Source organism: Symphodus melops, assembly GCF_947650265.1.
Source record: "Symphodus melops genome assembly, chromosome: 15".
In the NCBI taxonomy this organism is placed as follows: Eukaryota; Metazoa; Chordata; class Actinopteri; order Labriformes; family Labridae; genus Symphodus; species Symphodus melops.
The window spans coordinates 21,769,424-21,796,535 of record NC_136705.1 but is presented as its reverse complement, the minus strand read 5'-3'; the positions used below and the strand labels follow the sequence as shown (position 1 = coordinate 21,796,535).

Sequence of the window (27,112 nt, the reverse complement as noted above, 5' to 3'; positions counted from 1 at the left end):
CAAGGTCATATACCAGGGAGATGAACATAGACGTAAATATGATGACAAAACGATCTAGAAAAATTATAAAGAATTGCTGTAATAAAGAAATACTATCATAATTTCATTATACACTCTGTATTTAGTTTTTTAACTTGGGTTCATATGGCAATTTGACAGGTCAAAGGTTACACTAAAGCTACTGCTGCCTTTGTCATTTTTACACAACAGTGCCCTCTAGTGTCAGTCTGAGGGACTCCTTCATTCAAGGACATGAACTGAATTAAACTCACACTGAGAGTTCATTTAAGATCTTGTATTTTTCACTGGATAGGCAGTAATGCCCATTAATTCAGATGTACACACCTGCTGAAGGTGTGTCAGCGCGCAGGTAGGTGTGTTATTGTTTTTTGTACGATTTGCAAGTTTGAAAAGTAATGAGGAAGACAGACATGTTATGCAAATATTTAATTTATTAAGAAAATACTCAACAACAAGGCCAGCCTCTGCAAGATTAAATACTTATGTTAAATAGAATAAGAAAAATAAACTTTCTGATAGCTTGTTTAGAAAAAATCCACACTCCTATATAAAAAGGTTCTTGCACAAGTTATTAAAAAACGTATTTTACATTATGTACAGCAAATTATCTTCTTGAATAAGAATACATTCACTTTCAGCTAAAACAGTAAACGTTCAATGTGCAAAACGGAAATTTCAACATCAGTAACAAAGCTCACTAATCCAACACGGCAAAATGCTGCTAAATTTTCCTTAAAGAAATGAAATGCCCATTCTCCTATTTTCTGCCACAGCTTCATTTTTGGGGATACATGAGTCCACTGGTGAATTTATTGAGCCCTGTTTTTGCTGCGATCCAGTTGTTGTAGTTGGTGACCTGGGTGTAAACACCTGGGTTGTTCTTTTTGGCACAGCCGTCGCCCCAGCTCACCACTCCGTACAGAAACATCCGTCCTGACACCTCACACACCAGCGGACCACCAGAGTCTCCCTGTGAGGGCAACAAAGCAAAGTTTCATCACAGCTTGAAATATGCTGAGTATTAGTTTGTAGATTAAAACTTAAGTCCTAGTCTTTATGCACTTCTTATATTTTGCATATATTAACAGAAAGTCTTGAAGGGATCACTGCGAGCGAGCAAGATGCCTTTTGTTTCTTCTCTTTTAGTGTTAACACTGGACTCCCAGAACTCCCTTTTGTTCCTCTGCAAACATTGACATACACACATTTACTGATCTGAAATAGAAACTGCTGAATATTACAAATACTTCAGACTCTGACTTGAGAACGGAGTCATCTTGAAAGACTATGTGGAATACTTGATTTTTGGAAACTTGATTTTTTTGTATTCGTCTTCCTTCATCTTAAAGCCTCTCGACCTTGTGTATTTTCAAAAATTTTAAAAGGTCAAATAATAATAATAATTCTGCATGTGTGTGTTCATGTTCAAAACAGTTTATTTTCTAGTACATTTTCTCTTAAAAAAAAAAAACAGCAACCCTGATCTCGATGAGCCTACCTGCCTTGAGCCTCTGGATTGTAAAATAAACGAGTTAATACACGTCAGTCGTTTACCTTGCAGGCATCAGTGCTCCAGTCTGGGCTCCCGGCACAGAACATGTTCTTTGTGACGAGATCTTTATAGCGCGGTTCCCTTTTACACTGAGGCCGGGAGATCAGTTTCACCCTGGCTTCTTTCAGGTACTGGGAGTAATGCCACGCCACTGCAGAGAACACATTGATAGGTGTACAGTAAGAATGACTGAAGTGGCATCAGAGGTCTGTCAATAATCAATAAGTTAGAGTCTCTGCACTACATACTGAATTTCTCGTGTCCATATCCTGCGATGCTGCACTGAATTCCTGCAGGAAACTGAGTGTGAGGCGGAGGAAGACAAACAGTCCGAGAAAACTCTGACCTGACCGCACATTCTCCACTTCTGCTTTTGATCTTCATCAGCGCTGAAATACAAAGACAAAAATATGTTTTGTACTATTAGGCGGTTTTCTTTCTGACTCACAGGCCTCGCTTCCCCCAAAAGTATCTATAACGTTAAGTCGCAGGCTCGGGCTCCGGTGTGGGGAAGAAAATAAGGTTGGATTTTTAAGGCTTGTGACTGACAGCGGCACATTTTGGAATACTGATTTAATTTTTTCCAATGTCAATTAATTTTTCAAATTTCATGTGTCTTATAATCTCTAAATGTGCTCCTGTTCCCAGGAGCCATTTTTAAAAGGATCAAAAAGTTCCTGAACTTGCAGGATTTTGGTGTCCAAATCCTCTCCTCTCGTGAACATGGACACATGACACTATTTGAACTGAAGTCTTTTCAAGACCAATCACAAAGAGCTTTGCAAGTTCCCGTCTCCAGTCGACTACTTATACTAGAAAGCTAGCTCTGCAGCAGACCCTTGCTCCCATGTTCATGTGGAAAGTTCCTTCTGCTCTGGAGACACAGCTGTGATCTTTCACATGGTGTGGTTGTTCTTACCTATGTCATTGTTAAAATTGGACTCGTTGAAATGTTGATGGATGATGAGTCTCTCCACAGTGAATTTCTGTTCCTTGTCAGCATCAGTTTCATTGATGGCAGACTTCCCCAGGTGAACAGACAGACGCTTGATGTCGGTCTCATTACTGAACAGAAAGCACAAATGGTTAATACAACCAGCGTGTAAACATATCGCATACCCCGATGAGTCATGTTGCTATTAAAGGATAAGTATCGCAGTGGAGGAAATGATCGAGTGTTGTGTTTTTTTTCTCACCCGTCCGCGAAACAGTGTGCAGCCGTGACAACCCAGCATGGTGCAATGAGAGAGCCACCACACAGAAAACCAGAACGCTGATGAAAGAGAGCAGCCACCCATGGTTGAGACTCGATAGGTGTGAAGGAACCGCCTACGATTTTATTCAGCCTCCGCTCAGACCTCTCACCACATGTCAGCTCTGCAGGGACACAAAGCACGAGTCTTTGAGTGCTGCCGAAGAACAGAAGCAAAATGTGACGATCGAGCAGCTTTGGGAAGACAACAAACCTGTATCCACGGCCTGTGGAGGTTTCACGGTCTCTGTAGAACCTGTTGGGGAGCAAATAAACAGAGATCACAACAAAGATCCAAACAAACGTACAAATGAATGGTTAGATGATGTTGTATCTTACTTACATCTGGGAATATCGCAGAATTCCCTTACAAACTTCCTTCCTCTGCGGACACGACACCACGGCATCAAACTCTCGTTCGGATTCCTGGAATTTAGATCAAATCATACTCAACACATGATAGCTCTCTCACATTTATTCAGACATGCAATACGATACCAATGTTTTGGTGTACTGTAAAGGCTTGACTGTGATGGATGTATAAGTGCACCATACTTTACACTTTTACTGGAACTTTGTCTTGGACTCGAATGTTGCACAGTATAATTGATAAAGGAGAATAAAAGTATACCTGCAGTAATTATGGTCCCCGAGTCCTTTTGAAGCTCCACTTGGGTTAGTAAATCTGTTCCAGTTGATGCATCGGCGGCCGTATGCCGACTCTGACACAAATCCTCTGTAGCTGCTCCCATCTCCGGACCGACACATCACTGCAGATAACATTACAAAGAGAGACAGGCTCATTTCAAATCTGACATCGTGTCACGTAGAATATTAAGAGTTCGTTGCCTTGATAGTTAGCTCACCTTTGTAAGTGCGCCAGGGCTCAGGTAACCATCTCTTTTTGGAACTTTTTCCTGAAAAGGCCTGAGAGAGAGCACACACAAACACATTTGAGACTCATTTGTCAAACCCTTTGAGTTCTGTGGGAATTAATATAACACTTTTATTTACTTCCTCATTTTGTTGCTTACCACATCAACACTTATTGTTGCAAATATGGCGAGAATGACTAACAGGTTCATCTTCAGTTCTTCTTTTTGGGGATATTTTTGGCTGGTCTGCAAAAAGAAGAAATAGAATACAGAAATGAGCAAAACCTCTGAATTCAAAGACCTGATGGCCTTATATGGGCTTCATCATTGAGCACATGACCGAACAGAGACGAGTGGGTCTACTGAACAGACATGGATCATACACATATGGAAAGTGTCACATGTTCACATCAGACCATGCTGTAGAGGTTTGGATGTGAGAGACAAAGCATGCTCACTACGTGGGCTTTGTTTTCTAAACATCATCTCTATCTGTACAGTGAGTGCATTATCTATTTAGGCTAACTGATTGCTGCACAAAAAAGACATTCATTTCATTTTTCAGAGAGTGTACAGTTCAAGCATAGATTTTGAGATATTTTTATCTCACAGTATTAACTTGATAATGACAAACGAAGGGTTCAAACATTATTTTCATGCACAGTTTCTGAAAACCTTCATGCACATATAGATCAAATCTTAAACATGATTTCTACACACCAATTTTATCCTTCTATACAGTTTCCCCAAAATAAAACAAGTCCCTCTGTGTGGTTCTCTCCTTTTCAAATCCGTTTCAATGATCATCTTGAAATCTATTTAAAACACATCTATCTTTATCTGTTCATTGAACATCTACTCTTTACATGTCTAGGACATGAATTACATTTCTGAATTGATTAGAAGTTGATTCAGAGTGTCTTTCATGCAGTAACTTCTCACCTAGAGTTAAGGTATTGTGCAGCAGGTGACATACACTGTACACATATCTACAGTGCATTAGGCAGTGTAAAGACACTGAAACAACCCACCAACACGTTCAAGAAAGCTTTGTGAGGGAGATATTTACCTTTGAGTCTGGACTCGTAATCCTGATGAAGCTCTTTGTTGTCCCGCTGATGTGATGCTGTGTCCTGTGAGGAGGACTCACTCTGTTGCTCCGGTGTTTCAGTGCTGGTCCTCCCTGCTCTCTCTCCCATTTAAAAACACACAGGCTACAGTGGGAGGGGTTTAGTGGGAGGAGGGTTGCAAGCATCAAGGCATCTCTGTTGCTGATCGGCAAAGTCTTGTCCGTAGTATTCATCACTTCCTCTGACACAGACACACTTTGCGCCCTCTCCTCCCCCTAAAACCACAGTAACACAGCTCGAAGAAACATACAGAATTTATCCATAATTGGTCATGTGGGGAAGGTGTTGGTTCAAAGTCGCACATCCTATTCAAAGGTAGAGGTGCAGGTTTCAAGAAAATTCTCAGAAATCTAAATTTGACACAACTTATTTTAAGTGAACACATGTCGTACAGGATGGAATCGACCCAGGTTTAGTTTGCTTGATGACATCTTGATGTTTCAAATATTTGCTTTAAAATTCCCCTCAAGAAGCTCTGAAAGCACACAGACAGTTTTTACAATGTAACATATATGATCTGTATTTTTCTTGTTCAAAGGCTCCCATCAAACGCTCTCATTTATTCAGCGTAAAGAGACCACTTAAGTACAAATATATCTTTGTATCTTTGTACCCCCCCGTGTACAAAGTTGTACTTCGTAACTCTTTGCTGATATTGTCCTGTTTATGTGTAAGCAGTATTTTCTTAGGGGAAATGTAAACCTGCTTTCTTTAAACAATCAAATGCACCCTTTATTCTGGATTCTTGCTGTCGATAATGAAAACCAAGACTGTTTCTACAGCATTTTGCTTTCTGTTCTGTCATGAAATATTTCCTTTTAGGTGGGAGTACCTTTACAGGCAGTTTAATTTGTAATCATCACAATGACTCGATTCACTTAACTACAACCACAAACCAGACAAATAATCATGTATCATGCATCGGTGAATTTCCAGATTATCCTTACCTAAAGTTTTATGGTGTAAAGGAAGCTCAATTTATCTCAGCCCTAATCTTCATTTATAATCCACCTTTCAAACAAACTCGCAGCTTGTAGTGCTTCATACGAGAAAAAAACAAATATGAAGAGAGTTGGTCACATATATTATATATTTCAATTCAGACCTTTATTTATTCTCAAGAGGACACGGAGGTTTAACTCATTTCCAACGCTGTCGAAGTTACAAACACAGCAAAACATCAAAAACAACAACACATCAAATTGATAACAAAAATCACTGAGATCGATTAAAAACAGCGACAATTTGAACTAGAAATTAAACTCCCAAACTCTAAAAAATGTTTGTGGGATTAAAATGATATCAACTCAGCAATACAATGTTAGAGAGCAAAAGAAACAACACAGATAAACATAAGGACGAGGATATTTTTCTAACATTGCATATTAGTTTTCATCAGTCAGAGAGAGAGAACGTGTAGTTTGAAGGACGTTTAACCAAATGAAAGAAATATGAACGTATCACTTATATCCCAGAGTGTGACTGTAAGGCCTGCGTATTCTTACTCTTTTTCATCAAAGCATGTTTGCTTTATTTGATTGTTTTAATGATTGATGCATCACTGGTCCATCAGTCTGTGACCTCATTTGTAAAGATGCTCATAAAAAATAAATGATTATTCTTAAACATAACATGCAGAAGGCTTCTCACTGACTTTTACAATCACCACTGAAAAAACCCCATAAAAAAATGACTGAATCTATGAGAAGATCTTTCCTTGCTTGAATCCTGACTTATACATCCTCTTGAATCATCATTCTGTTGTCACTTGTAAACAGCTGCATTGTTTTTCAAGATCACCTCAAAGCAACTTAAGCACCTATAAATTAACTGGATGAGTTCATCTTACGTTTTAACTAATAAATAATAAATACGTTTTTCTTTTAATGAAACTGCAGCTGTCTTTTAATAGGTAAAATGGCTTTACACACATGCACATCAAATATCATGCTAATAATCTAACACAACTTCCCTTTAAACAATGAGCACTTGTGTTTGGGGATTTCTAGACTAAAATCTCTGACGCTTGTGTTACTCATGTTTCCTCCTGGTGGATTGTGACAATGGGCAGATATGACACCTCATGCAGGGCACAACCTCGGACCGGACGGCTTTAAAGGAAGAGATAAATCCAACATGCATGACGTCAAGTCAGAAAGCATTAAAGACCAAAAAAGTAATTTATTTACCTCAATAATTTAGATTTTGAAAAGTGTCTACTTTACCCACACAGGTGTTGAACGAAAGGAAGACATTACCTAACTCAGGGAAACCCGGGATCATGCCCTGGAACACATGCAATCACTGTTCAGCCCCGAAGGCTTCAAACTCACCTCTTTGAGTTCTTCGTATCTTCTGCTGCAGTAGAGGAATGAAAGGTGTGCTAAAGGCTGTATCAGATGCCCACTGGTGGAAAGTACCTGCAGAGTTGAAGGCCTCGCGATCTGCTGACAAATCAACAGATAGAAAGACCAATCTTAGGGTTCTTTATGTGCTTTTATCGTACATATAATGGGAAATCAGGGGAGTGACATGATGGAAAGGAGTCATATGTTGGATTTATACCTGAGCCGCCCGCTTGGAGTACAGCAGCCATGTATGGGGGCATGCTAAACCACTATGCTATCAGCACACCATGAACAAGTGTCTAGAACAAAATGCACTTCCTTGTTTCTCTTATCTCAACATCAGTATCATCATGAATACAATTTGATATAAAAATCACAAAGAAATGTTTTTCTTTGTTTGGGATCAAGAGAAATAAAACAGCAATGCAAACAAAATGTGACTTTTTACATATCACACATGCAATAATTATAATGGGATTAGATCATACTAAAACATTACAATAGAATGAAAAGGTCATGGATCAGATCATGTGGCCTCACTTTGTACCTCTGAGGGGAGTATTGGGCATTACCATGGTGACATGTCTCATTTCCTCTAAGACGTGTAGGAGCTTTTTGAGGGTTTGCAGAAAAACACAATGACCTCAGTGTATAGAAAATGAGGAAGGAGAAAATAAGGAATACATAATAAGATACAAGGATTCAAATGGAATCTTTAAAGCTATGCTTGACATAATATAGAGCTGATATACTCTATAGATAGCTGCATTTTCAGTTGATTGATTATTGTTGCTGCCTTCTGCTGATGCCAGAGTGTCTTTAAAACTCTGTGATGAGAATTACATTCATGGTCTCCTGCAGAACCTTCAACTGTCCTCTGGCTCCTGTTTCATTAGAAATAAAAACCTAAGGAGCTTTAAGTTAAAACAGGAACACAGCAGGAGACCTGCCGCTAATTTTATCACATGTTCTTGCTTCTCTATTCAATCACAATGCACCTGCCTGCTTCTGCTTTCCAGGGTAATTTGAAAAAAGTCAAAATCCCAAAATAAAACTGTGAGCTTGTGAAAGCAGTTTTAGTTTAATTTATTTTTATTTTACCCTTTTGCCCCCCGCCCCCCCCCCCCCCAAAAAAAGTTAATATTTCTTACACATTGAAACCCTAGATCTGATTGAAAACAGCATAAATACAACATGTAATAAAATAATACAAGTTGAAACCGATCATTTTGTCATTATTTTTGGAGAATATAAACCTGTAGGACGTCAAAAGTCAGTTTCAGAACATTTTGTTTAAGTAAGAAGTTCTTTTGTTGACGTTATCAATAACAACGGAGGCAGCTGCATGAGCACTTTATCATTGTTTTTACAACATTGTCACATCTTGACTTATTGCTCATGGTCCTGTCATCTTTTGTTTCCAATGTTGAGAAATCATGAGCTAATCCTGATAAGTCACACTTGTGTAAACAAAGAACAAAACATTATGGATTGTATATGATTAAAATATTAAAAAATAATCAGGTATTTTAAAACCATTTGAAAGAGAAACTGTGGCGATGGCTTGATATAAAAATGTTTTGTTTTTTGTGTGTGCGAGAAATTAATGAAAAGGTCATTTAAAATGAATGTGAATACCTGTAAGTATCTAAAACACATACAGCCTTTCACATTTCATCCTGTCAGTATAAATACTGTATTAAACAATGTTTGCTGTTGCATCATGACAGAATACTTGTATATGGCACCATCTAGTGAAAGCATAAAGACCTTGTTAAATTTGTTCCTTTTTTTCATTGCTTTGTTTGACTTATTTAACAGCCTTTTTGTTACGTTCCCCAAGATGACTAAGGGATGAGGGGAGTAACAGGAAATTAAAACCCTGAGAAAAGAAGAACTAAATGTAAGGAAAGTTTGAAATGATTCATTCACAAACCAAAGAGAGATGTGCAACACAAAACGAGTTTCTTCTATATAACACAAAACAAAAGAGAAGCTAATCTTTTCTTTTTTGTTTGGTTTTATATACTTTATTAATCCCCTATAGAGGGAATATGTGATTTGTAAGCAGGACCTGTAGACATCCCTCTGGTTCCCAAACCAAGTCCCTAATATATATTAGCACGCATGAAAGAGAGAGAGAGAGAGAGAGAGAGAGAGAGAGAGAGAGAGAGAGAGAGAGAGAGAGAGAGAGAGAAGGGGGGATAAAACACAATCATACACACAAAACTACGGCACATAACACCCCTGTGTATTAATATCAAATTCACCACTTTCATCAGCTAGTTCAAATATGTGGGTGGAGTGGGAAATTCCCCCTGCAGAGGGCGTAGTTCTCCAAAAAGCTAACTAAGCATGTCACGCATGCGTAGAAAACGTCGGCTTGTCTGTCTACAAATGCTGCATTCAGGTAATCCTCGTAAAGTTCCCAATCAGAAAGTCGTTCTCCCGACTTGCGTGCTGTAAATCGTAAAAAAAAGTGATAACAACAACGTTCACGTTTTTGTATTTCACAACTGAAAACTTAACATAAACTGTTCACAATGTCAAATATCACTTTTATCCAATTTAACGAGATTTTGTAACGACTTTAGTCGCTCTTATGTTGAACGCTCGTTTTTCCCGATTTTTTTTACGACACCTGAATGCAGACTTTCACTTTGCATACTTATCGAGATTGTTCGGTTGTCGTTGAAGCTTCCCACCTGAAAATTTCACGAAAACACAGCCGTAAACTTTACATTTAAAGCTACGTTTGATAGTCTGTAAGCGGCTGAATGAATCATATCGACGGGTTGAGCCTTCTTGATTCACAATAAACCAGAAAACAAACCGTAAACAACACAGTAAGCTAACTCTGAGCAACAATGTTCAGACGTCACAAGTTAACCTGAGCTTGATGTCATCTCTGACCTTTGACCTCCTGGACAGGTAAGTCTTAAATCTTTATCGGCTGAGTGCTTTCTGCTACTGAACGTTTTTTTTAATGATTAATTTTATAGTTTTATAATTGTTACAAATTAATAAACACCTCTTTACCCATGTTGTGATAAAAGATGAAACTGACCATCCTTATGGGACGTAACATCTGGGATTATATACGAGGCTGATACAGTACATGACAATGAAAAGTAACAAACATTACCTGAAGAACATATAACCCTCTGAGAGTTAAACACCCACATCATACACACATCTGTACATGATGCACACATCTGTACTCACATTTGTTAAAGCACATATTTTACATATATACTGCATATCAAATTATGGTAATACTTTGCACATATTCCTCTTTCTACATTTCCCCTTAAGGATTAATCAAGTGTTTCTGTTTCTGATGTTCATGGAAAGTAACAAACATTTTGTGTTCTCTCGTTTCTTTTTTTTAATGAAGGTCTCTAGCAGACTATATTGTTTTAGACCTCTCACTATGGAGCGGACTGCTCTCAAACAGAGCCAGCTGTGCGGCTCTTGGGAGATGAAGGAGAGACTTGGAACAGGAGGATTTGGGCATGTCTACCTGTACCAGCACCTTGTATGTTCTGTTAGCTCACATGTCATTCCTGATGTGTCTGCGGCGGCTCGCTTATATCCTTTTGTCTGTGTTTGGATCAGGAGTCGGAAGAGAAGATCGCTGTGAAACTTTGCCGCTTGGAGCTGAACTCAAAGAATAAAGACCGCTGGAGCAGAGAGATTCAGATCATGAAGAAGTGCGTATAAATCCTCAGGTTGTGTAATATTTTCCTCTTTTGAAATCATGACCGTATGTTTTGCTTTCACTCTGTTGTAGGCTGAACCATGTGAATGTGGTCCAGGCCAGAGAGGTCCCAGAGGAGTTGAGCTCCATTGCTTTAAATGACTTACCTCTTTTGGCCATGGAGTACTGCTCAAGAGGAGTCCTACGCAAGGTACCAAGTGGGTACTTTCTGAGGACCACAGACTAGTCTTCATCCCTTCAAGCATTATGCTATTAACTTCCTTCATCTTTGTTTAGATGTTGAATAAACCAGAAAACTGTTGTGGGCTAAAAGAAAGTGAAGTCCTCTCGCTGCTCAGTGACATTGGTAGTATTTTCTTCATCTTTTACTTTCACTTCAATAAGCCACATGTTGATGCATTGATGTCTAACTGATGTTTTCTCTCCAACTCCAGGTTCTGGTATTCAGTATTTGCACGAGAACAAGATTATTCACAGAGACTTAAAACCAGAGAACATTGTTCTGCAGGAAGTTGGTGGGAAGGTGAGCTCATTTCCTTTCGTATGTGCATCCTCTGCAATCTGCAATTTAATGTACTCAGTGGTTTTTCTGTTCCTTTCTCTCATTATGAAACTTCCTCCCCTCCAGGTTCTCCATAAAATCATAGATCTGGGTTATGCAAAAGACCTAGATCAGGGCAGTCTTTGTACATCCTTCGTAGGAACTCTGCAGTATCTCGTAAGTGTTTTATCATAAATGCATTTCTCTGAATTTTTTTTTTTTTTTTTCTCCTTCTAAGTCTATCTGTGTGCTTTCCAGGCTCCAGAGTTGTTTGAGAGTAAACCCTACACCGTGAGTGTAGACTACTGGAGCTTTGGTACAGTGATTTTTGAATGCACATGTGGCTTTCGTCCCTTTCTGCACCACATGCAGCCTGTACAGTGGTGAGTCATCATGGCACTGATGCATTTCCTGTGTGTATGTGCACGCAGCTTGGCATAGAGTGAGCTAAAACACACGTGGGAGGGATTTTACAGACTCTAAAACCTTATATAAGAAATGTACATTAGAGTGATAATGAGCACGCAGACTCACTTTAAACCAGGTATATAAAGAACACAAACACTTCGATTAAAGGTTTTTCTATCAATTCCCAAAACATCTGTATTTTAAAAAATGGAGACAAAAGTGATGAGGTTGATGAGGTGATGAGGTTTTTCCACTTGAATATTTTTCAAAATTGTGTGCATTTGTTTATCATATGTTAGGACTTTTTGCAAGTTTTCTCTTTTTTTGTAGGACAAGTAAAGTCAAGAACAAAGGTCCCAAAGACATCATGGCAGTCGAGGATATGAATGGAGAAGTCAGATTCTCAACACGTCTGCCTTATCCAAACAACATCAGCAGGTAGAGACAAGAGAAAAGACACAGTTCTTATAGTTATTAATTCCATTCAAGCATCCTTTATTCTGATCTCTGTGTGCATGTGTCTGTCTGTGCTTCTAGGCCGCTGCTTGAACCTATAGAGTCCCTACTCCAGATGCTGTTACTGTGGGAGCCTGCAGCCAGAGGTGGAGGGCTGGATCCTGACACAAACAAGCCCTGCTACTACGCAGCTCTGCAGAAAATTCTCAACATGAAGGTCATTACTTTGAATCTTGCCTCTTGAAAAAAAGATATGCCCGTTAGTGGCCGGATTCCCGAGTAAATCCTATTACTATAACTAATATGTCCCCCCACTGTGCTTTTATTTCTGCAGGTGATCCATGTGTTGGACATGACATCAGCACAGCTGCACTCGCTTGTTTTGGAGCCAGAGGAGAGCTTACACTCCCTGCAGCTCCGTCTGGAGACTCACACTCAGACACACATCGCACCGCTGAGTCAGGAGCTGCTGCTGGAGACGGGAATCTCCCTGGACCCACGCTGGCCACCCTCACACTGTCTGCCAGAGGGCTTGGTATGTGACGAACACAAAAGAAACATGCAGTGTCAAAAAACACAGCCACAGGTGCAAGCACAGCAGAAGACCTGTTTTTTTTAATATTTATGTTTATGAAAGTACAAACGACCAAATTAGCAATGCTTCCCATAAAGCTGGCTAAGACTTTAGAGTTTATTTATTTTATTTGTTAAACCTCCACTCAAACACAGCCGTACTTTCTGTCTACTTTCAGCAAGGCTGGGACAGCTCCATCGTCTTCCTGTTTGATAAGAGCCTCACTAAATACTCCGGACCGCTGACTGCCCGACCTCTGCCAGACAGCGTCAACTTCATCGGTGAGAGACATGAATGTGTCCTGAGCTTTAAAACGGTACCACAGAAATTGGAGGATCATCAGATTGTCTCCTGAAGAGGGTTTATAGGAAAACGTTTTCTTTCATAAATGCAGTGGATAAGAGTGATTAACGGTCCATGCTAGGTCCAAATTCACCTCAAGAGAGTAAAGAGTAAAGCTGTGTGTTAGTGCATGTCTGACTGTGTGTATGTGGAGCTCCCACTCTATGTTTACATGCTGTAACATTTCTGCAGTTTTGTAACACAGTGAAATGACACCACTGTTGTGTTAAATGTATGAATGTAAGAAAGCATAATGGTGGTGGAGAAACACACTCGGTAAGCTCATTGTTGATTTTTTTTAAAGTGACGTTTGACCTGAACGTCTTGTTTTGTTTTGTTGCCCTAAAAAGTTTTAGCTTATTGCAGCCACAGTATTTATTGTTGTTGTGTTGTTTTTAGAAAAGTGAAACATAAGTCGAGTTTGGGTCAGAGTAGTTGTTGTATAGGATCATTACATTCTTGACAATAACTGATACTGCACTTTGAGCTGTATTGAAAGATACTGATATCAGTACAGGAACTTATCTGTGTGAACAGTTTGTTATAAAAGTTGATGTGAGAATCCTGTGTCTTTTTCGTTCTCTGTTATCTCAGTGAGGGAGACGAAGACGCAGCTTCCTCTGTCCGCCCTGAGGAAAGTGTGGGGGGAGGCGGTCCACTACGTCTGCGGACTGAAGGAGGACTACATCCGTCTGTACCAGGGACAGCGGGCTGCCATGTGAGTGGACAATCACACAGACACATGTGAACCCACACACAATGAAACATCCTAAACTTTGATGTGTTCACGTGTAGGCTTAGCCTGCTGCGCTACAACACCAACCTGACGCGGTTCAAGAACCTGCTGTTCTCCCAGTCGCAGCAGCTCCGAGCCAAGCTGGCCTTTTTTAAGACCAGCATCCAGCACGACCTGGAGCAGTACTCCAAGCAGAGACACAACGGAATCTGTGAGTGGATGTGAACCTCCTGCTGTGATACATCGTTTAAAGTGAAGAAAAGTGTGCTATCTTGTGTTTCTGTGTTTTTTTTTCGAGAAGCTTCTGAAAAACTGCTGAAGACCTGGCAGGAAAATGAAGAGAAGGCTGATGAATTTATGAAGGTCAGACAAGTTTAAGTCACAACATTTCTCCACAAAGCAGCTGGTAGTATAAGGAGTAAATGTGTTAAAGGGCTGTCTCATGTAGGTGGCAGATGTGGGGTACCTGGATGAAGAGATAGTGGCTCTCCACTCTGAGATTGTTGAGTTGCAGAGGAGCCCGTTTGCGAGGAAACAAGGCGATGTCATGGAGCAGCTGTAAGTACCTCATGAACACGGCTTACATTTCCAAAGACTGCTTCATTTTTCAGTGTTCACAGCAGGTTTGTCTTAAAACATCAGCCAAGTGCCCCTTTACATTGAAACCTTTTTGGCTTGATTTGTTCAGGCTGGCCATTAGCAATATGTAACTGTAACACGCTTTATTAGCCAATACAAAAGAAGCGTTTAACATAGACGTGCCATTTTAAATTTCATTCTCTCTCTCTCGACTTCAGTGAGGGAAAGGCCATTGAACTCTACAAGCAACTGAAAGATAAATGCAAAAGTAAGTACCAGTCATTACTCATAGAAGACGACGGACATGGTTTTGGTGGATCCGGATTTTTTGAAGAGTTTAGTGTGTATACATGTGAGAGTTGTGTCTCACATGTAATCTGCTTCTTCATTGTTTGGTAGAGGCAAAGAAGACTAGATAGATAGATAGATAGATAGATAGATAGATAGATAGATAGATAGATAGATAGATAGATAGATAGATAGATAGATAGATAGATAGATAGATAGATACTTTATTGATCCCGAGGGAAATTCAAGCGGCAATAATTGGACCTTTGTAGCCAATGAAAGTGGTGGGAACTCTAATAATGCTTGTTGCTATGGATACATTTCGATTGTATAATCAGTTCTTAAAGTGGTTGGCAGGATTTTAAGAAGGAATCACTGAACAAATGTGTCAAAGGGGACTCGCTTGTTGAATCCAGCAGAGCTGAACATGAGGACACAAAGCTGAGGTTTATTCTGCATATGGAGTAGCATGGAGTTGTGTGTTTGCACAGGTCCTGACCCTCCACATGGCTACAGCGATAGCTCCGACATGGTGAGGACCATCCTGCAAACAGTTCAGAACCAGGACAGAGTTCTGAAAGACCTTTACACTCATCTGAGGTAAACTGAGAAGTTTAGTACGGAGCATGCAACAGTCCACAACAGCACAAGTCTTGTAAAGTTTCCATTATTGATTACATTTTTTTTTTCTTTTTCTGTAGTACAATTTTGGTGTGCAAGCGACGTATCGTCGATTTGTTCCCGAAGTTGGAGAGGGCAGTGGAGGATATTAAAACTGCAGAGGCGGCAGTGATGCTGATGCAGATGAAGAGACAGAAGGAGTTCTGGTACCTCCTGAAGATTGCCTGTGTGAGTACATTTGTTTTCTGTCAATAATTCAGAAAACATCCTCAGCTTCGTGGGACGTTGGAGCTTCTTCTTCTGCAGTGTAGTACTAAATGTGCATGTAGAATAACGCGACATGTTCATGATTCTAGGCCCAGAACAATTCTCCTTCACCGTCGCTAATGCAACGACCAACTGAAAGGTAGCTGTACAATTCTCCTTTCTTTTTCACAAACTTTTAATTTCATATGTAATTCAGTTGAATCTCATTTTGTGTAATAAGATGATTGTTCTCTTATAGCAAGCTACTACAAACAATAAAGCTGCCACTAGAGGTCGCCTCATACACCCTTAAATCTGGTAGCTTTTAGAAGCAGGGCTCTCTTTTCCTTACTTACTTGATAAATGAGAAAATGTCTCTGTTGTATTGACAACTCCAAAATTAATGGCAAACATCTATACCGTCATATCAGAGTGCTGTTTGTCTTCTTTCAGTGAAACTGTGCACCAGCTGCTCGATGAGAATCAACATTATCTGAGTCTGCTAACTACGCTGTTGCAAGATGCAACCCGGGAGATGAAGCACAGTGTCATGGTGAGGTTTTCCTTAGTGACTGTTGTCGTGCATTCAAGCAGATTGCTGAAATACAAACTCACTCCTGACAAGTTTGACTTATTTTGGCAGAAGACATCTGTAAGAAATAGACTTTTTTCTTTCTTTCTGGCAAACACTTCATTTGCAAACAGTCTGCTCTAGATTGTACAGGTGTACCGTGTGTGTTTAATACCAAGGGCCCAGTTTGAAGATGGAAGAACAGCATGGAAATGTTTGGTAGAAGGAGAAGATTAAATATCAGAATACAATATTTATGTTTTTGTTCTCTGTCTAGGAAGAGGACTGGAGCTGGACTCAGTACGGAGCAGTGGATGCTGAATCTCAGAGGCTGTAGAGATTGACCAAAGGAGAGTGTTATGATTCAAGGATTTAAACGTGCCTTATCACAGTTACACTATCTGAAGGCTTTGTGATTCCAAACTGTGTTTTTCAGACATGTGAAACACGATTTGGCAAGCTATGACTGTTTAACTTGAAAGTATGTCTTTGAATTTTAAAAAGCTATTTCCTGCTAAAACCAAAACTTATTTATTTTTCTGTTAATATTGATTTAAGGAAAACCCTCCTGCTGCTGATCGTAAACTATGCATGTCAATAAATATTATTAACATACAACATGTTTGTTCTCTCTTTAACCGGTGTCTTTTCTCATGTTAAAAAGTTAGAACAGTAAGTGTGAGGCTGTTCACATTCACACAGTGCACCAGACAACTCTACACACAAACAGGAAATGATTTGTTTAGAGGACCCTGAGTTCAAGAGTCTCTTGGGAGCTGCTGAAATCCACGAAAGCAGAAAAATGAGGGTAACAATGATGCAGAAACATGAGTGTATTTTTAAAAAATGTAGTGCAGTCAATTTAGAAGCAATACTTAGTATATTGGAAGTATTTCTCTAAGGCAATGTGTCATCTCTACATTTTACTCAAGCTGATTTCCAATCGCTTCCCTGTTGAAGTATGAAGATGTTTCATTTTGAAACTGCTGTCTTGACAAAACGAAACAAAAAACTATTTCATTTAATTCTGCGTATTAGAAAACAATGTGTGGGTGTGTGTGTGTGTGGGGGGGTGAATCATTAGGACATTACATGGGATTGTTGTCTCTTTCTCTAACCAAAACCGTTCAAACATAAACATGTTCTTTTGTGACATTAAAAACACATTTGGAAACTGTAACGTGAACATCGACAAGTCCTGCAAGAAACATAACATTATAACCTATGGATTTGATATTTCGACCAATAGACGCACCGCTCATTTACATAATGTAGCCAGGCATCATGGGTAATACTCCTAATACCAAATAAACCACATGGAAAAGAACAACTAACTGAGTTTTGAAATACATTTACCTGCTTACTGGTATTCAGTGTACCAGTTCATACGATACAGTGAGCATTTTATTTATAGCACCATGATATACAAATCTTTTTGAACTCGCTGGTACATATACAAGTATCGTTCCACTTTAGCTGTTGGATCTGAGGGCGATCTGGCTGCGACATCTGTCACCCCATTGATCGCTAGGGTTGATTCGGCTGATCTGGCTGGCTAGGCGGGTGTCCCCTTCCTCCCTCACCACTCCATGTGTGTCCCTCCCGAAGCTCCGCGCTCGGTCGATGAGGACGACGTCCCGGCGTTGGACGACCATCCAGCGGTATACCAGTAGCTGCGCTCCCCTGCTAGAACCTCCAAACAAGCTCAAGGCCCATTTGTAGGAGAAACGTAGGGAAGTTAAGCTCCAAGCGTCAGACACATCCAAATGCGGCGCTGCACGTGGCAGTCTGCCTTCCTTTTCCATTCATTACTGTTTGAATCTAATTTAGTGACTATCACTATCAAATAATAATAAAGTAGTGAGAGTTTTATTATTTTTATTTTATTATTTATTTTTCCCCCCTTGTTTGAATTGCTCTATGTCTGCTCTGCACTGTTTTTCATGTCCTTGTAATGTTGAACATCTCCTCTGTTAACAGACTTTCCCCGGTTTTCAACGTCTTTAGTTTTTCGTTTATCGTATCAAAAAACTTGGATCAGCAGTGGTACATGTTTAGTCTCCCTGAAGTGTATATAAATGACATTGTCTTGCCTTACATATATCGTGATATATATCGTGATATATAGCTAGCATAGAGAGAGAGAGATAGATAGATAGTACATAACGTATAAAGCACAGTATGAAATGAGTAAATTAATAAAAACGATGCCCTCAGTGGATATTGTGACTTTAATTTCAGACTGTACCTGAAGGCACCATCATGTCCCTCGTAAAGACTGGAGAGAAACCTGTGAGGGGGGGTGTGGTGAGGAGAGGGGGAGGGGTCTTTGAATGATAAGAGCAGAAGGGAAGACGGCTCGACACGGAGGTATAGTTAACGTTTGTTTTATAAACAAGCTGTTTGCTCCATCGTTACGTGTCTTACTAATTTCACAATGCTAGGTGAGTTAGCATCTAGAGCTAACAGCCTAGCGAGCTAATGCTAGCGCTTTGCAACAAGAAGAAGAACTGACGGAGTTTGCTTCAAAGCGAGCTAACCTTGCTATCTGACCGAAGCTCACCTGGAGGGTCTGCATGTTATTTCCAATGCAGATGGTTTAAAGCGATGGTAAACACAGAAGGAGGAGACAAACACTGTGAAAGAGGAACCAGACTGTGAGCTAATCGTGTTTGTTAGCGTTAGCTGTGTGGCTACCTGTGCAGTGTACTGTCTGCGGCCTCTTTTTAATTATAATTGCTGTTTATTTTTGTTTATTCTGGGTTAAACTGTCAAAGCAGAACTGATTTAACATATTGTCAACAACACTGTAAGTATACCGTTGTTCTAGAAAGATGTTATGGGGAAGTTCTTTGAATGGCTCTGGTGCGTTCAGGTACCGATTTTTTAATATATTTGGACTGGACGCTCGTGTTTTAGTCAGAATATATTTAATAATTTGAAACCGTTATAAATGCATATATAGTATTTATACAGATAATAAAGCTGCCTGGAGGTTTAATGTGATTAACATTTTCTTCGTGAATTAGATTCAGGGCGATATGACCTCAAATCAATATCACGTTTAATGATCACGATTATTTTTTATTTTTTTTGTCCTCATAGTTCACTGACTCAGTCCTGACTGTGTATATGCTCAGTTATTAAAGCTGGGATATTTTTTTTATCTAATTAACCATTTTAATTTAATATATTACAAATTGTAAATCAAAGCATCGCTTGAAATGTAAACACATTTAGATTTTATTGTAAAAAACTAGCTTCTATAAAACAGTGAAAATAAAAACCTCTTCCATGTCTTGCCAGCTCTTTTTCTTGCAGTGTTTACATTTGACTTCCTTTCTGTTTGCAGTCTCTTCCCTGATGACAAAACGTGTTCAAACAATGCGGATTTGTCTGGTCATGTGACTCCATCCTGAAAAATAATTGAAATTATCAACATCGATTACAGATTACATCGGTTAGAGGTTCTAAATGTCGGTTTCGATGAATTGTCCAGCCCTAGGTTTGACATGAACTATGTTATTCAGATTCATAAAGTTTATTTAAAGGCCTTATAAAGTCTCAGATTGAACTTTTAGACTCGTGGGAAGTTGAGGGCTGTACATCTCAGAAGCACCGCAATCTACATCCTCCAAACCCACAAAGCTGGGATGGGATTTGTTGCGTGGGCGGCTGTGTTGGACTAAAATGTCTCGACAATGAAAGTCCCACCGTCCCACTCGACGTCGTTGCCCCGACTGTGTGTGTTACAATGTTTTTTAAAAATGTCATTATCTTTGTGATTCTGTGTCTGTCTGTAGGTGAGCGCTCGCGAGGATGACGATGCCGCATGTAGGTGCAGTTTTCGCTGCAATAGCAGGAGTGATGGCTATCCTGCTGCACTCCTCCATTCACAAAATAGAAGAAGGACATCTAGCTGTGTACTACAGGTAGCTCTTCGATCTCTGAGCCCTAACGTCTGTGCCCGACGGACAAATATATTCTGAAATGTCAATGAGAGGCCTGTTCTTGATACTCATGGATATAAGGATAAGTCATTATCTACCTGAGTAATGCCTCAACTGTCATTTCTTCTCCCTCACCCTCCTTTCATGTCATCATGCTGCGACCTCTCGACACATATCTTGTTTGTGTTTCGCTTCAGGGGCGGAGCGTTGCTGACCTCTCCAAACGGTCCTGGGTATCACATCATGCTGCCTTTCATCACCACCTTCAGATCAGTGCAGGTAAACTGACCCTCAGCCCTGAGTTGTTGCTGTTTGTTTAACAGAGGGCATGAAGAAGGCGCTGCACATGAGAACCAGAATCGGATCTGCTATAAATAAATCAGCTGCAGCCTGCAAACACATGCAGGCCGAGGATAGCTGCAGCAGCTTTATTTTAAAACTGAACACCATGCTGTCATTCACCTTTTATAATAAACACTGTTCCTTAATAATTAGAAAGAGCTTCTTTTATTTAACCAATCATAAGGATTGATTAGTCTGACCCGCCTCTTTTCTCACATCTCCTCGATTTCAACCGTTCAACTTTCTCAGCTCAAACATGATGACGTTTTGATTTTGCTGTCACATCCAGGTCCTTAGGCGTGGGAGGAGATGAACTTTGATGTTTTTGAATGTGTGTTTCAGACCACACTCCAAACGGACGAGATCAAGAACGTGCCTTGTGGAACGAGGTGAGACCGGCGCTCGTTCGTGAAGTTCTTCAGAAACATCCCCTCAGTTAAAATCCTGTGTTTAACGGATATTTAATGCTCTTCACAGCGGTGGTGTGATGATCTACTTTGACCGGATAGAAGTTGTCAACATGCTGGTACCGTTAGCAGGTAGACATTTTGTCCTTCCTTGCGTGCATCACGCCCACCAGCTGCTTGGCACAACAGTAACAGCTTCTCTTGTTTGTTGATTTGCAGTGGTGGACATTGTGAGGAACTACACCGCTGATTATGACAAGACTCTCATTTTTAACAAGATTCACCATGAACTTAACCAGTTCTGCAGTGTACACACACTGCAGGAGGTCTACATCGAGCTGTTTGGTGAGAACGATAAGGACGACGACGTGCGCTGTGTGTTCATTCCTGAAATGCTTATATGTGACACGCGCCATGTTGTGTATTTAAACGGCTTCTGTTTCTCGTCCTGCAGACATTATTGACGAGAACCTGAAGACGGCACTGCAGAAAGATCTAAATGTTATGGCACCTGGACTCACCATACAGGTATTAAAACAAATAAACACAACAAGTGCAGGAGAGGGACAGGGAGGGTCGGCAGCCTGGTGTTCAAGTCACACTGACGGCTTAGCTCAAGACGCTCACGTGTGATGAGACTTCTTTGTGGAGCGAGAGTCATAGTTCTCCTCAGTGGAGCGGTGTTCAGCACAGAATGAGATTGTGTTCGTAAAAGTGGGAGACTAAAGATTTAGTTTGTAAGGCCAGTGTCCACCTAGTGCCAGCGTCTCTTTTTCATGAGTAGAGACTAGAGAGCGTGAGCAGCCCGGATGAAACGTTTTTCTTCAGAGGCGCTCTGCCTAGAAAGTCTTTGAACTTTTTCACATGAAGATGAACAGCAATATTCTGCAGGACGCTGTGTCTCTCCAACTCTGATTGTCTTTTGTATTTTTAGTCCGCTGTTACAAAGAGAACGTCAAATTATTCCTATAGAAAATGGAGCCAGTTTACTGCTCACCAATCATCCAGTCAGCATCACAACATGTGCAAGAAGAACAACTCTAACTGCAGCACTTCCCTGGTTGCTTTTTTTTTAAAATTTTGTCTCCCTGCACTTTTTCACGATAAAGGCAGTGCGTGTTACCAAGCCAAAGATCCCCGAGTCTATCCGGAGGAACTTTGAACTCATGTGAGTTTGTACATTTCATATTCACTGGTGCAATCTCTGTATGTTTAAAAACTCTCTCTTGTTGCCACCCACTCGGTTCAAGTCAGACCGCACACAAAGCAAAAATATTTGCAAGAACCTGTGTTTATGTTTGTGTTTGCAGGGAAGCAGAGAAGACTCGTCTGATGATAACCGTTCAGACTCAGAGGGTTGTGGAAAAGGAAGCAGAGACTGAAAGGAAGAAGGCCATTATTGGTAAATCTGTTTTTACTGTAAATCAACCAGACTGATTTGCATTTGAAGAAGTGTTGTGATAATTTTGGCACTTCCTTTTTTTTATTTTTTTAACCCCCCCACACTTTGTTAACGCCCTCGTGTTTCTCCGTCCCACAGAGGCTCAGAAACAGGCCCAGGTGGCTGAGATCCACTTCCAGCAGAAGGTGATGGAGAAGGAGACAGAGAAGAAGATTTCTGAAATCGAGGGTGAGCCACACTTCTCGTGTCTGTATGTGATGCCGCTGTCACGTGTAAATCTTATTCAACCGTAACTCTTTGTTTCAGATTCTGCCTTCCTGGCGAGAGAGAAGGCGAAAGCTGATGCTGAATATTACACTGCTTACAAGTTTGCAGAAGCGAACCAGGTAAAACTTGGCGTTGACAATGTTTGACGTGTAATCACACACACACACACACACACACACACACTGACTGACTGTTTGAAAGCACTTTATAAATAAAGTTATTATTATTATCAGGTTTGAGACCAACAGTGTTCATTTATTCTTCTTAGATTTGACAGCAAGATAAAAAGAGAGAGTCAGTGATGAACACAGAGTTAACTCAAAATAAGACACTTTTCAGAAACAAGCAGACGGGACATTCAGCACCGCATACTTTAAACCTGGCAGCAGCAGCTCAGTCTGTGGGGACCTGGGGTTGGGAACTGGAGGGTCGTAGAGGTCAAGTCCCGATGTGGACTGTAATATGTAAACATAATGTGTGTGTGCTTCGTGTCTGACGTCTCTCCATTAATGCATGTGTGTCTCATTAACGGTGTAAAACCAGAATTTCCCCATGGGGGTTAAACATGTATAAAAATAAGCAGCTACTGCATTTCAAAGATGAACAAATAAAATCAGCTTGTATCAGTCGGACAAACAGGCTTCATGCTACAAACCACTCGTTTCTCTTCTCTTACATCCTTCTTGAAGGCCTTAAATTCCTCACAGACGAGCCGGCTGAAAAGCTCCACGTGCACACTCTCTACTGGACTTCAAATTTAACTATGAATCAGAGCGATTTTCTAGTGGTTAAAGGGGCTTTAGATTGACAGTAATGTTATCATAAAAATGATCGAACCCAGCCGCAGTCTGATCCTCACACACTGTCGTCGTCTCACTTTGCAGATGAAGTTAACCCCGGAGTACCTGGAGCTGATGAAGTACCAGGCCATAGCAGCTAACAGTAAGATCTACTTTGGCCAGGAAATTCCCAACATGTTTGTGGAGGGTAACAACAACAACCCACCAAAGTCTGCACGCTCCTCTGGCCTGCCCAATGACCAACCAGACTTGCTGAAAACCAAACCAAAGGGGCAGTGAGTCCTGGGCTCTGCCTCTGCGCGGGACAGAAGAACCTGCAGAGGACTCGTCTGGCCTGTGAGGCAGAGAGCACTGAACTGAAGATGACCGGAGGGGACAGCTTTGCAGCTAGTGCGCTAAACAACATACTTCAGTCTTGATCTGATATGACAAAGAAGGAGTGTGGAAACTTACGGACAAGCAGAAGCGAGCGCTTGGAATGATGCCATAGTTAAAAATTCAAAAGCATAATTCATGCTTACGCCTGGGAAGGCGACAGCAAGTAGTCGCCCTAATTTACACGTGCTTGCAATCAGTGCAGTGTTTAACTTTGCTGTTGGATCTGCATTAATTTTGTTTGTTTGTATGCAAGAAGAGTGCTTTGTTGTGAATTGATTTTTTGAGATTTATTTTCTGGTGATGTTTAACTGGAATCTCGACAGGTGACTCTAATTAAAAGTGCGATGGGTTCTGTTGGTGTGTGTGATGGGGGTCGGTCGTCTTGGTGCCATCTTTGCTTACACTAATTCACTGGTCGGTTCTTGTCTCTTGACGAGAGTCTGTGCGAGGGCTATTTAAGGCACCCGTTCATAGAAAATGCTGCTCGTGGAGAAAATAATTGTGACGTATATATGCATACAGCAGTTTCTGAATTCCACGCGATTATTTCGTGCGAGCCCGCTTCCTCTCCAGCTGGCTGAAATGATCCAGAAGTTTAAAAAAAAAAAAAAAAAGATATCACTCTTGAAACAAGTTGCCTGACTTTGTTACAATTTCACCCCAGCATGCTTAAAGTTATTTTCTCATCCACAGACACTCGAGTCTTAAAAGTTGGAGGGCTATTTGCTTTCATTCAGTTTCTATAGTTATTACAGTGTCAGTTTGGTAGTCGTGTACTTTATTTCCTTTGTGATAGTTTGCCGTGATTGAGCGTTCAGCCAACACGCACACACAGACTTGAGATGCTGTTGAAATAAAAATCTGTTTCTCCCAGAAGTGAACGGTTAAAAGTTTGGAGCGTTAAAGGGAAGCAGTTGAATTCTTGTGCCACATGGGGGGGGGGGGGAAGTCGTGACATGTCTTCCTTGTAAAGAACTGCGAACATCTTTTATCTTCCATCTGATTCGGAGCATCAGGGCCATGCATGTGTACGTTTGTGGTGGCTTGATTCTGATGATTAGTAGTGCCTGCGATTGTCTGCCAACTGTGTTGTCATTCAGCTTGTATAGATTCAATGTAAATTCTCAGGAAGCTGACTTTTAATTTTAGTAACACAGCTGCTCATTGTTCGAGGATGCGTACAGTCTCTGGAGATTTAAAACCCACAGTGGTGGTAAATGTTCCATTGTGTACAGTCAGATCTGTGACGTTGTGACACATTGAGTGTGAGCAAAGCTACGATTCAATGTCAAACAAGTCCTTTATTTAAAAAGAACAAAGGAAGAGCGCCGCTTGCAGATGATTCAAAAGTAATTGTGTCCTTAAGGAGACGTTTTTATTGCACCGTCTATTTACAGAAGACTTCCAGGACTTTGAGGTCGTTGGTCTGTCAAAGTCGGAATAATCTAAGCAAAACCTCCTTTCTCGTCAATGTTTACACTTCTCTGTGATTCAAGAATTGATGGAGTTTTTTTTTTTTTTTTCCGTCATCTTTGCTTAACAAGATCATTTTAAGGAAACACAAGAACCACACGGCTCCTCGTCACACCTCGTCTCCCACTGTGTATGTGTGTGTGATGAATTAAGAAACCTGCTTTGATCTATTTGATGATGAATGTTAATAAAAAAATAAAAAAAAACTTTGGGCTTAAACATGATGCAAGTAGGTGCTAGTTTTTAATCCTTGTGTGTTCAAGCTTTTGATTAAGTTCTGCTTTGTCTGAGAAACAATTGAAATACTTCCACTAATGAGAATTCAAGCCTTAAATAACCAACTTACAGAATAGTTGAATCTTAAAAAGGCTCGTGTTGGACTGTGGGTCTTGTTTAGAGCTCGTATGACTTTACACTGCGGTCTCTTTGGAGAGTCTGACTGAGAACGACAGAACTATCAGTGGATAATACTAGTTGTGGAAGATGTCGCTTTGTTTACTTGACCTCTGAATGACTGCACTCTGCGTTTGCCTTGGTGGTGGGTTCAAATATAGATGCAACAGAGGGGCATGAATCACTCAATTCAATGATTTTTCTTTTCGTCAATATTTTGTAAAATCTGTGAAATTCAAACATGGTCTCCTTGTTTTAAAAGGTTTATATGCAGAAACAAAGAGAAATGTTTTCCAGTTTTGACAATGTTCTTATGTGAAATAAAACCTATTTTGGTACCTATCTTCTCCCTGTGCTGGTCTGTGTGTCGATATTTTGTAGAGCACTCGAATGCCAACAGGAGGCGTCGTGACACCATGCTAACGCTGAAAGCTCTCGCTAAGTCGCTGACAGATTTGGGGACGAATAAGATCAGGGCACAGTTACAAAAAAAAAAAGTATGGGCTGGATTATGTGTCAATCAGAGACGTGATCGATGTGATATGTCAAACTTGAGAAATCTCTAAGATGGGTTAAAAGCCTTTTTAAACCAAATAAATGATGCATAAAACAATTGACATCTAATGTAAGACAGCACAAAGATTAAGGAAATAATCTTATAATAGTATCAATGTCAGAGCGTATTTTAAATAGAAAACAAAGCTCCCACACTCTGGGACACTTGAATGACGAGACTTTTTAATCCTGGTTTTGATGTGGAAAAAAGTTCTTCCCCACTCAGTATAATGTGTGCCAGCGTGTGGAGACTTTTTTGAACAATTACAGATATTGTATGGCATATTCATTCACAAACCCTGACTATTATTATTGTCATTTGTTCCAGCTTACAAAAACTAGCTTGTATGTTTAAATGAGCCGAACACAGGGTCACTATTAATTTGTCTTCATAACGTTTTTTTGGTCTTGAATCATTCAGTTTGCATGTGTTGGCTTGTCTCTTTTTTTTTTTTAGGTCATGGTGGTGGAGGCAACATGAGGATGATTCAGTGAGCAGCTCCTGAAAATACATACACAATCTATCACACAGTCTCTGTTGTTCTAACCCACTCGATGTGTTGTAAACATTAGAAAGACAGCGATGTGTTTGTCTGCTCGGTTTGTAAAACGGTCATCCCAACACACTCGAGTCTAAAGCTCGCGTCCTGCCCTCAGCGAGGCCGCTCAGCTGTTCTTGGAGGACTTCCAGGATGAGAGTGTGCATGAGTGAGTGAGTGTGTGCGACCACTGCCTGAATGACTAGATGAGGGATTACTTCCTCTTATGACCTCTGTCTCCTTCCCGAAATCTGTGGTGTATTTTCATAGAAACACCAGGAGTCATTAAGAGGGAGGGTGTTTGATTTATGTCTGACCCAGATCTGTGTTTTTTTCCCTCATGTC

The 27,112-nt window shown here is 40.4% G+C and overlaps 3 protein-coding genes across 3 annotated transcripts; 2 read left to right on the top strand and 1 right to left on the bottom strand.

Moving 5' to 3' along the window:
• Window positions 1-434: 434 nt before the first annotated feature.
• LOC306836163 (urokinase-type plasminogen activator-like) lies at window positions 435-4,857 on the bottom strand. Its single transcript, XM_079363118.1, has 11 exons — window positions 4,770-4,857; window positions 3,860-3,946; window positions 3,692-3,752; window positions 3,457-3,595; window positions 3,169-3,251; window positions 3,040-3,081; window positions 2,770-2,950; window positions 2,493-2,638; window positions 1,822-1,962; window positions 1,576-1,724; window positions 435-991 (listed from the first exon to the last, which is right to left on the bottom strand). The coding sequence occupies exons 2-11, from the start codon at window positions 3,908-3,910 to the stop codon at window positions 797-799; spliced, it is 1,188 nt and encodes a 395-aa protein (XP_079219244.1). The 5' UTR covers window positions 3,911-3,946; window positions 4,770-4,857; the 3' UTR covers window positions 435-796.
• Window positions 4,858-9,799: 4,942 nt separating this feature from the next.
• LOC306835980 (inhibitor of nuclear factor kappa-B kinase subunit alpha-like) lies at window positions 9,800-16,879 on the top strand. Its single transcript, XM_079362823.1, has 22 exons — window positions 9,800-10,109; window positions 10,576-10,716; window positions 10,797-10,891; window positions 10,972-11,089; window positions 11,176-11,245; window positions 11,334-11,422; window positions 11,528-11,617; window positions 11,699-11,823; window positions 12,179-12,286; window positions 12,386-12,521; window positions 12,639-12,839; window positions 13,057-13,159; window positions 13,815-13,938; window positions 14,016-14,167; window positions 14,258-14,319; window positions 14,405-14,514; window positions 14,754-14,803; window positions 15,315-15,423; window positions 15,525-15,672; window positions 15,801-15,850; window positions 16,144-16,243; window positions 16,539-16,879. Exons 2-22 carry the CDS (start codon window positions 10,612-10,614, stop codon window positions 16,596-16,598), a joined length of 2,205 nt encoding a protein of 734 aa, XP_079218949.1. The 5' UTR covers window positions 9,800-10,109; window positions 10,576-10,611; the 3' UTR covers window positions 16,599-16,879.
• A 1,647-nt stretch (window positions 16,880-18,526) lies between these two features.
• On the top strand, window positions 18,527-26,015 carry erlin1 (ER lipid raft associated 1). Its single transcript, XM_079362206.1, has 12 exons — window positions 18,527-18,631; window positions 20,065-20,193; window positions 20,409-20,490; window positions 20,896-20,942; window positions 21,031-21,092; window positions 21,180-21,305; window positions 21,415-21,488; window positions 22,070-22,128; window positions 22,271-22,362; window positions 22,501-22,590; window positions 22,669-22,748; window positions 23,514-26,015. The coding sequence occupies exons 2-12, from the start codon at window positions 20,081-20,083 to the stop codon at window positions 23,706-23,708; spliced, it is 1,020 nt and encodes a 339-aa protein (XP_079218332.1). The 5' UTR covers window positions 18,527-18,631; window positions 20,065-20,080; the 3' UTR covers window positions 23,709-26,015.
• The last annotated feature ends 1,097 nt before the right edge of the window (window positions 26,016-27,112 follow it).